This window comes from Mandrillus leucophaeus, unplaced genomic scaffold (assembly GCF_000951045.1).
Source record: "Mandrillus leucophaeus isolate KB7577 unplaced genomic scaffold, Mleu.le_1.0 Scaffold338, whole genome shotgun sequence".
Classification (NCBI taxonomy): domain Eukaryota; kingdom Metazoa; phylum Chordata; class Mammalia; order Primates; family Cercopithecidae; genus Mandrillus; species Mandrillus leucophaeus.
In genome coordinates this window covers 345,802-356,631 of record NW_012103565.1, presented here as the reverse complement: position 1 = coordinate 356,631, position 10,830 = coordinate 345,802, and the positions used below count along the sequence as shown (strand labels likewise).

At 39.2% G+C, this 10,830-nt stretch overlaps 1 protein-coding gene across 1 annotated transcript in view; it reads right to left on the bottom strand.

Annotated features, from left to right (window-relative positions):
• Positions 1-3,503: 3,503 nt before the first annotated feature.
• NEK3 (NIMA-related kinase 3) overlaps positions 3,504-10,830 on the bottom strand; it is a 39,648-nt gene continuing 32,321 nt past the window's right edge. The window contains 5 exon segments of the mRNA XM_011988739.1: positions 3,504-4,081; positions 4,820-4,946; positions 6,868-7,002; positions 7,251-7,394; positions 8,246-8,342. Coding sequence (XP_011844129.1) covers positions 3,997-4,081; positions 4,820-4,946; positions 6,868-7,002; positions 7,251-7,394; positions 8,246-8,342 — 588 coding nt within the window. The 3' untranslated portion in view covers positions 3,504-3,996.

Below are 10,830 nucleotides of genomic sequence, written 5' to 3'. Positions count from 1 at the left end.
GGGCGGGGCGCGAGGCTGGAATGGCCTGGGGACCCGTCCACACAGTCCACCGCGAGGCAGGGTCAGGCGCCAGGGAGTTTGGAGACCCGACAGAGCCAGCCCCACACCGTCCGGTTGCCTTGGGTCGGGATTGCTTTGCGTTGCACTCTACAGTAGCGCTCCCCGCTCTTGCTTACGGTGCACCAGACGCTTCGCAAACGTTCTCTCTTTTCTTTACAACCCCGCAAGGCAGTAGTCTCCCAGTTTTACAAATAAGCTAAACTAAGACAGGAAGAGTGTTTCTTGTACAAGATCTCAAATATTGCCAAGAGGTGGACGTGAGACTGGAACCGCTTCCTACTCTTTGGGCCACAGCGGCGGCCTGCCGAGGACTTTCTAACGCAACCGGCGCTGCCCAAGCGTCTGCACGCACGCCCCCTCCCTATCCCACCCTGCCCCATTCTGGATTTGTACATCAAGCAGCTAAAACGTTTAAGTAGTTGGAAAAAAATGTATTTTCCAGCAATTGTAAATAGTGACGCAAGTAAAATATATCCAATTGAATCTAAACACTACAGTGATATGGTACCCTCCATCGTCCATCACACACATGCAAAAGCCCACAAAAAAGCTATTTTAAAAATCATAAGTTTACATCACTACTTTTCCTTCTTAAAATCATCTCTCCGCCATCCCCTCCCCGTCCCTGCCACAAAAAATTTCCTCTTCTTATAAGCACTATAGTCAAATTGGATTAGGACTGAACCAAAGGCCTCATTTTGATCTCATTGCATCTTTAAAGTCTCTATCTCCGAATACAGTCTCATTGTGAGTTACTGGTGTTAGATTTCAATATGTGAATTGGGAGTGGCCGGGGCAGGGGCGAATGCAGCCCATAACAGGAGTCCAAAAGTTGTTTAGGAGTTGGAACAGCCAATGTTAGTTTCTTTGGCAGTGAAATTCCCTCAAAATATTAGCAAGTATATGATCTACTTGTTTTTGTTTAATTTCATGTGTCAGTGACCACACCCACATTTCTTCCCTAGAATTCTTAGACATGCTTTATTAAATCATATCTTCATTCTACTTTCCTCATAGAATTTTATCCCAGCTATCTTTTTCATGCTTGAAAGTCTTATTGATCATCCTGTCATACTGCTGAAAGAATTGTATAGAAATGGAAATTTACATTTCCTGCTCACAGAATTTTTTTTCTGGATTGTTAAAATTACTAGTACTACACAATTGATCACAATAAAATATATCACAATGCTGATAATTATATTAAATATAACAAAATAAAATTGTATTGAAAATTCATCTCCTTAAAAAAAAATAAAAAAATAAAAAAATTTAAAAAAAAAAGAAAATTCATCTCCTTAAGACCTGGATGGGCTCCCCATGCGTCATCAGTTCCTGTATCCATAGAGGAATGCTAACTTCTTGCTACAATGAAGTTTAACACTGAGTCTCTTCCATTTTTTTTTAAGGCTGTAAGTGCTGAGAAATAAGTACATTAGAATGAAAAGTTTTGTTAAAAGTGTCCCTCAATTTTTGTCTAGTTGTATCTCAAGAATCATATAGTAATCTATCATCAAAAATGGTTTATAATCATGAACTGGTAATTCCATTACTCTTCTGAAATTTTATTAAAAGCAAAACCCCATAAGCCATTCTGATTTTAAAAAGGATTATCCAATACTTATCCAGTCTCTCAGTAACTGTACATAATTTCAAGTTTTTTTGTTTGATGGTTTGGAAATGTTTATACCCTGGGGCAATGCTAAGATTGAAGATGACTAAGAAGTATGGAATACAGTATATATGGAAGCTCAGTATCTGGAAATATCCTTAGAATGATCCATGCCTGCTTTAACTTGAAAAATGTTCAAGAGGGTGGTAAGCTAATTCCAAAGAGCTAACCTAAATAATTTTGGGAAATGGTATTTGACTGGAAACCATGAGACAATAGGAAAGATACATAAACTCTGTACCTTAGTTGGTAAATTTGTATCTCCCAGGAGTATGGGTTAATGATTTGGAAACTGCTTTACAAGTAGACTAGAATCGAACAGCTAAGCAGGTGGTGGATGGTGCAAGCCAGTTTTCTCATTGTCAGGGAGAGAAGTTATAGAAAAGCATGAGAAGAAGGCTAGAATGAACCTTGTAGTATTGGGTTAGTTGGAGACATCAGTATGGACCCATGCTTAATTTAATGTATGTACAGATGGAGAGATACAGAAATAACTGTAGAGATGTGTGGATGGTTATACAATTATACAGTGTACACAGGTTAGTATACACACATATACTTCCTAGCTCTGCTGAGAGGGCCTAAAAGCAGTGACACCCCAGGAACAACAAGCACACCCAGCAACCAGATCTTGGTTTCTAAACCAGTGGGAACCTCGTTGAAATAGATGATTTTGGGGCTGGGGCAGAGAAGGTAAAGATGAGTCTGGACCATCTTGTAGTGCCACAAAGGAAGGAAGTGCTCCAAAAGAATAGGGGCACATCAAAGGGACACAGGAGGTGACCTGAAACAATTCCCAACAGCCAAAGCTAGAACGATTTAAGCAAGAAAACAAATAACTTATTATTAGCTGGAGTGTATGACTTGCTTATAGTGAACATAGCATGAACATGGAACATTACAAAGTTGATAGTGGAGAGCCTGGCAGACACTGCCTTCATCAAGTGATCAAGGTGAACGACACTGGGAAGAAGTCATGCTGATGCTGTGTACTCCCTGAAATGATGTGATGAGAAGGGCACTTCACCTTTGTGGTTTTCCCCAAAATCCGTAAGCTTAGTTCAATTGTGAGACAAACCCAAACTGAGCAGTAGTCTACAAAATACCTGAGAAGTACTCAAAAACATCAAGGTCCCGAAAAACAAGGAAAGATTTAGAGACTGCCAGAGACCACCGGAGATTAAAGATATCCAAATGTAAATACAGTGTATATGTGAGGTGGGGTTCTATACCACAGGGTTTTATACATTAAGATTTAAAAACTGTTAAATATTTAAAAGTGTATATTTTCCAGATTTCAGCAAGTGCTTGTTAATGACCCTAAATGTATTTTCCCCCTTCTCTTCACTTTAGCACTGTTCCCTGTATCTGTCTGGCTCATGTCTCTGTGACAGTGTTGAGCGAACCCTGTTTCTTCAGTGAAATATTCTCATCTCACTAAAGTGCACACTATTAGATGAGGTTAACACACACGACAGGACCCAGCACATGTGTGTCATGCGTCCCCCTATTTATTCCACATCACTCTCTAGTTTCTGATATTTACCATTTCTGCTCCTCACCTCTGGCCTCTTCCTTCCTCATCTACAGGACTGCTATCTTCTGACAAGATCTGCAGACCACCCCATGCTTCCCAGGGCTGACCCTCCAACCCAGGCTCTTTTGTGCATCCTATGAGGGACTGTATTTAAGGACAGCTGGTGAAGACCATTGGAATGATCTTCAAACTACTCAGAATCAGGTCATATTGAAAAACTGCACACATTACCATATCAAAATTAAATATATTTAATTCTCAAGCCTTTAGGAAGTGTAAAAAGAGTCACATAATAATAAACACAAATCATAATGTGAATAACATATGGGCTGCTGTAATGGTCTATAGTCAGCATCCCTCTGAGGTAGGCAATATTATCTTCATTTTATGGTTAAGGAAATTGGGGCTCGAAGAGATTAAGTAATTTCCCACAATCACACAAGTAGGTAGTGGCAGGCTATCATCCCATTTCTGTTCTATGGGACTGCAAAGCCCAATGCTCACACTCATTCCACTACACCTTCTCTCTCGAATTCAAAAACTTACAGGAGTTCTAGACTTTTCAAACTCATGATACTAATCAAGAACAATTTTAAGTATTAAGAATTTCCTCCGCTTCATTCTGTTTCCAAAGGAAAATATACATCGCATGAACTCATGATCATCTCAACATGAACTCCTGAGTGAAGCCTCTCCTCAGTGTGACTCAGGAACACTCCCTCAGGCATTATCCATCGCACAGGCCTTGCCATCCAGCTCGCTTCTTCAGCTCTGACACCCAGTCGGGGTTGTCATCTTCCTCCTCAAAGTCCCTGTGAAAAAACAATTTGGACCATAAACCTCTACATTAGGGGCACAGTATCTGTTGGTGAGTTCAAAGCAAAACACCACCATAACAATACTTAAGCTTTTGAAAAATGAGTTCCATAAGGCAACTGAAGGGAAAAAATTGTCAGTTCTTCCAAAAGATCACTTCTTTGACTGTTTCTAACACTTTTAAAAATGTAAAACCTAATATATTAAAAAATAACAAGTTCAAGCTGAAAGGCTATAGGTGTAGGGCTCAATCAGGAATTTTATAATCATATTGTAAGGTATTACCCATCCCAGACAAAAGATCAGGATATAAATACCCATTTATGATGGCCGGGCATGGTTGCTCACACCTGTAATCCCAGCACTTTGGGAGGCCAAGGTCGGGGGAGATTGAGACTCTAACACGGTGAAACCCTGTCTCTAGTAAAAATACAAAAAATTAGCCGGGCGTGGTGGCAGGCGCCTGTAGTCCCGGCTACTCGGGAGGTTGAGGCAGGAGAATGGCGTGAACCCAGGAGGTGGAGCTTGCAGTGAGCTGAGATCCCACCACTGCACTCCGGCCTGGGAGACAGAGCGAGACGCTGTCTAAAAAAAAAGAAAATTTCCATTTATGATGAAAAGTAATCTAAGAGGTCCCTACCAAACCTGAAATTATCATGGTCTAATTTAAATCACACACAAACACACATACACTCCACCCCCAGCTAAAGCTTTCTACGCATATCACAACGTACGTGTCCTCCTCATCTAGCCCAGGCTCAAGTCGCTCTGGATCCAAAATGACAGAATCGTGACCTCCGTCGACACTGTCCGATGCTTCTGTTTCTTCAGACAGGGGGCCTTTCAAGAACCCTTCTGAACCTTCAGGAGATATTAACAGAAAATATACCAATTAAACAGTATTTACTTATTTCATGCAGTTTGACTAAAATCTTCCATAAGCTTGCTGGCTGAGGACAATGTCATGTTCCATTACTCTTGTGTAGTGTCTCCCCACATTACCCAACCCCAACATGATTGTGGGCATAAAACAGGCCCCGGAAGCAGAAGCACTAGGACGTGGACTAAATTTATAAACGGAACTTTCTTTATTCTTTTTTTTGAGTCAGGGTCTCACTCTGTCACCCAGGCTACAGTGCAGTGACATGATCATGGCTCAATGCAGCCTCGAACTCCCAGGCTCAAGAGCTCCTCCTACCTCAGACTCCCAAGTTGCTGGGACTACAGGCGTCCAGAACCATGCCTGGCTAATTTTTTTAGTAGAGGCAAGGTCTCGCTATGTTGCCCAGGCTTGTCTTGAACTCCTGAGCTCAAGCACTCCTCCTGCTTCAGCCTCCCAGAGTGCTGGGTTACAAGCATGAGCCACCACACCCAGCCTATAAACAGGATTTTCTTTAAGGAAAAAAAAACTCAGAAAATTACCATAAAACCCTCCCAATATAAGAATGTATATTAAGGCATTAAAAGTTACCTTTGAAAGTTGGGTTATAGTAGTTTATTTTTTCCTTTGAACTTTCTCCTCCCAAGTTTTCACAATGAGGAGGAAGAAAAGTTGGAAACTGAAGGAAGACCATATGCATGCTTAAAAATTTTTTCCAGGTGTAATTACTTTTAGATTTCTCACAAACAGCATGAAAATCTACCCTAAAAACATGGGCCGAATCTTCTAAAAGGCATTTCAAAATAGAACTATGACATAGTTTTTAAACAGGGACTTTCCTAAAATGACAAAGACTTCATCACTGGACCAGACAGAAAATCCTGGACCTAAAATTGCAAAATTGAAATTCATAACCATTAACCTTCCTTAACATTTTCCTCCCATGCATTAGCATCTCCTTAGGGCTTCCATGACCTTTTGTGCACAGTTCTATCTGAATGCATATATCACAGGGCACTATAATTCCTTATCAGTGTGCTGACCTCCCATGTAATGAACTCCTTCATCCTTAGGGCAGGAACTGTGTTTTATTCTTTTTTTCATCTTAACCTATGTTAGGCATTCAATAAATACTGATCAAATAAACAAATACAACCAAATCGTTGCAATAAATATAGTCAGACTTGCCATACCATTACCTGCTCTACTTGGTATAATTTATCTTAGATCTTAACCTAGCAAGGTGGCTTAGTAATTAAATTATCATAATTATAATACACATACACACATACATATCTAATACAGACCACTGGCCTAGATTTCTAAGGATGGTATTATAAAAAATTATTTTACACAATGTTAGTAAAGATGTCTGTAAAAAAATTTAAAAATCAAATCCTAATTGTTCATCCTTTTTGAGCTCTATTCAATGTAACAGAGTTCAGGTATACAGCAAAAGAAATCTTGGAGTTGTTGCTAAAGCAATGGCATATTTGCATGATAAAAATGGGCTCCTCTTCAAAGAAAGTAGTAGCAGGATTATGAAAATAAGCAAACAAATGAGCAAACAGAAGTAATGTAGCTCCATGAAAAATTTTAATTGTAGCTTAAGACTGGCTAGAAAAGATTAAAAAACACCTAAAAATACAATGCTATGAATTATTTTACAACTTTGAAATCAAAGTGTTTCTGGGAGAAGGGAAACCCTTTGAATTGAGTTTTGGAAGATGAGAACATTTCTGTGGATGGATACTGGTGATGGCTGCACAACAATGTGGCATACTTAGTACCACTGAACTGTACACTTCAAAAGGGTTCAAATGTAAATTTTATGTTATATGTATTTACCACAATTTTCAAAAAGTCAAAGGGTTTCCAAGGTCACATACAGACATGAATTACCTGGTCTATATATCGTGTATGTTTGAAAGGCCAAGTTGAGATCAGCATTCTTAAGGAAGTTCAACAAAGTGTCAGGGGTCTCTTTGAGCCACTGCTTACGAGCAGTGTTTTTGCTGTATTTTATTACAGAACCACCTAGTTGGGAAAAGACAAAAATTAGTGCCGAATAAAAAAAAGATTTTTCAGCATGTACTTTCCAGATCATATTTTCAAGCAAAGTTAATTATATTTGACTGTTAACTAAAATCTACTTCATTCACCTGTATGAGTAATGCTCTGATGTGTGACGCCAAATACCCTTCACAGACATTAAAAGCCTCTAGTGCACTAAGTATTAGAAAAAGTTCTCTAGTAAAATAATAGTATTCAATCTGACTACTAACCTCTATCATCCTCTGCTGTTAAACTGGAGGTGAGTATGGATGCCTTTTCCAAAGCCGTAAGAGCTGTATTGGGTACATTTTTCTCCCACTGTCGTCTGTGAAGATTTGGTGAACTGGCTTTCCTCAGATGGACTGACTCACTACCTGATTTTAAAACGTAAAAAAGGAATGCCAAGCATGTTATTTTATGTATCCATCTCTGTCCACACACAGACTATCTAACAACAATATGGAAGTGTTTCTTTTCTCTTTCAAACTCAGATCTATGTTTGAAAGATCAATGTTCTTTCAAATCTTAGTAGCAAAGGAAATTAAAAAAAAAATCCAAAATGAAAAGTTACAAATGAATCATTACAGTGACTGAGTTAAAAAAAAAAAATATGTAGGCCGGGTGTGGTGGCTCACACTGGTAATGCCAGCACTCTGGGAGGCCAAGGCAGGTGGATCATGAGGTCAGGAGATCGAGACCATCCTGGCTAACACGGTGAAACCCTGTCTCTACTGAAAACATACACACAAAAAATTAGCTACTTGGGAGGCTGAGGCAGGAGAATGGCGTGAACCCGGGAGGCAGAGCTTGCAGGGAGCGGAGATTGGGCCACTGTACTCCAGTCTGGGCAACAGAGCGAGACTCCATCTCAAAAAAAATAAAAAAATAAAAAAATAAAATGATATGTATATACTTACATGTTATACATTGTGCAAGAATGAAGCCCTGGGAGGACTTACATACACACAGTATGCTATGCTTTTTAAGGTGGATAGCACAATAAATACCACTCTTTCTAATGGCTCTTACTGATAAATGCTATTCTCTCTTTTGTTGTAGGTAAATAAAATATTTCTAAAACATTAAATAAGTTACTAGATAAGCAAACAAATATCAGCTTGTACTCTTGTTTACGATACCCGAGACCTAGTAACATAAAAATTGGTATTCCCTCTGTACTCCCCAACTCCTCGTCTAAGAAATGATTAGAATTTGAATAACTCACCTTTTTCTTCTCTGTTTACTCTTCTCGATGCACTTTCATTTTCATTAATGCTTTCCAAATCAGTATGGCTACCCTTTCTATCTTGTTCTCCCTCTTGCTTTAAAATAGATTAACAATACAGATTAAATAATGCTTGAATTGCTACGAAAAAGGTAAACAAATATGCAAAGTCAGCCATTTTAATTTCAAATAAAAATTAATGGATTAAAAAATATGCATAATCATAGAACCCCAAAGACATGTATGTTAATAGCCATCTATATCTATACGTATTTAATAACATATATGTATATTAACAACCATAAACCTACATACATGTATATATTAATAGACGTATGCATTAATAGCCATTAATATCAATTATTATAAATATGAAGAGGATATATTAAAATGACAGATATTTGAAAGGTCTTTACTAAGGAAAAGAGTAATGAAAAATTTCAATATGGTTTGCTGTACTGGGCTTTACAAACTGTAATATCAAAATGAGACATTTTATAAAGTTGCCATATAGAATCAAAATGTTCCCACTTAATTCAGTATCTTTCCAAATTATCTAAGCCCTTGATTTATTTCACGAAATATAGTAATACACTATCTAGTTTACTAAATCTGCATATATTTTGAGAAGGAGTACATATTGAATGCCTAAACAGTCCCAGGCAAAGAAGTTCTCAATTCTTTATTGAATGAATAAATAAACAGTAGGCTTGGGTGGCATGGTGGGTTTTCTTATTTCTAAGCAGTGGTTCTGAAACTTCTCTTCCCACACATGTAGGGAACATAAAAATCTGTCACTTAACAGTGGTGGCTCACTTACAGCAGCGATTTCAAAGCCTCCTACACTCAAGAATGACATCAGAATCTTGGAGGAGTAGCGGTGAGAGGCAGCTGTGAAAAGCCCCCCAGGGGATTCCAGTCTTTCCTTCCCATTGAGGATCACTGCTTTCTGTGTCTGCAGTGGCCTCCCACGTTCCTCTGGGTGCTATTCAACTCTGCCTTCATTGCCATTGTCCTTTGCTGGCCTGCACACAAGTTTTCCTACCTCAAGTCCCTCATTCCCTGACTGACTTTTTGGCCTTTTCTCCATTTTGTTCACGTGTTGCACCCTTTTCATTTTGCGAACACATATTGCTGTGTCCACTACAGGTGGTATCAAACTATAGCGTATGGGCACAGATCATCTGCAAAGGGCACAAGGAAACATTTTAGGGGATGGAAATTCTTTTCTTTTTGAGACAGAGTCTTGCTGAGTTGCCCAGGCTGGAGTGCAGAAGTGTGATCATAGTTCACTGCACCTCAACTTCCCAGGCTCAGGCAATCCTCCTGCCTCAGCTTCCCAGTAGCTGGGACTACAGGCATGTGTCACCATGCCCACCTAAAATTTTTAATTTTTTGTAGAGATGGGGTTTCACTGTGTTGCCCAGGTTGGACTCAAACTCCTGGCCTCAATCAATGCTCCTGCCTCCGCCTCCCAGGGTGTTGGTATTACAGGCGTAAGCCACTCTGCCCTGCCTGGAAGTTCTATAAGATGACTGTGGCAGGGGTTATATGGATGTTTAAATACCATCACCAAAATTTATCAAATTGTGCACAAAAATGGGTAAATTTTGTGGCATGTAAATTATATCTCAAAAAGTTGGGAAAAAAAAAACAGACATTACAATGAAAAGAAAAAAAAGTATAGAGGTCTGTATTCCATTTGTAGCAACATAATGATGGGATATAGTTATTTATTTAGAACTTATGGTTCATTCAAAAAATTTACAAGTTTAATTACTAGTGCATTGCATGAAGAGAGCAATTTGTTGTCAGTACAACATCTTTTCCTTTTTGAATTGGAAGGTTAGGCCAGGCGAAGTGGCTCACACCTGTAAATTCCAGCACTTTGGGAGGCCAAGGTGAGAGGATCACTTAAGCCCAAGAGTTCAACACCAGCCTGGGCAACACAGTGAGACCTCATTCCTATAAAAAAATTAAAAAATTATCCAGGCATGGTGGCATGCACCTGTAGTTCCAGCTACTCAAGAGGCTGAGGTGGGAGGATCCCTTGAGCCCAAGAGGTCAGTTTGCAGTGAGTGGTGTTGATGCCACTGCCCTCCAGCCTGCGCAACAGAGAGAGAGAGAGAGAGAGAGAGAGAGAGAGAGAGAGAAGGAGAGAAGGAGAAAAAGAAAGGTTAACTGAAATACTGAAGAAAAAAATCAATAGTATACGATTTGCGAAGGGGGGTGTGACAACACTGAAACATGGATCTGTTGTTAATATCCACAGCTTTAGAGAAGCTTCAGTGTAAAAGAATGTCACAGTTGCCCAGGGCTAGACAGGATGAACAGGACCCCGAATGCCGGCCTGAAAATTGATTCTTGGGATAACAAGGAGGCACTACAAGGCATTGAACAGAAAAATGTTAAGATCTAAATAGTAATCTAAATGTTATTCAGCACAGCAATAAAAAGGAATGAAGTTTTGACACACAGAAGAACTTAAAAACATTATGTAAGTGAAAGAAGTCAGACATAAAAGGACAAATATTGTATGATTCTCCTCATATGAAATACTTACAATAGGCAAATTCACACAAAGA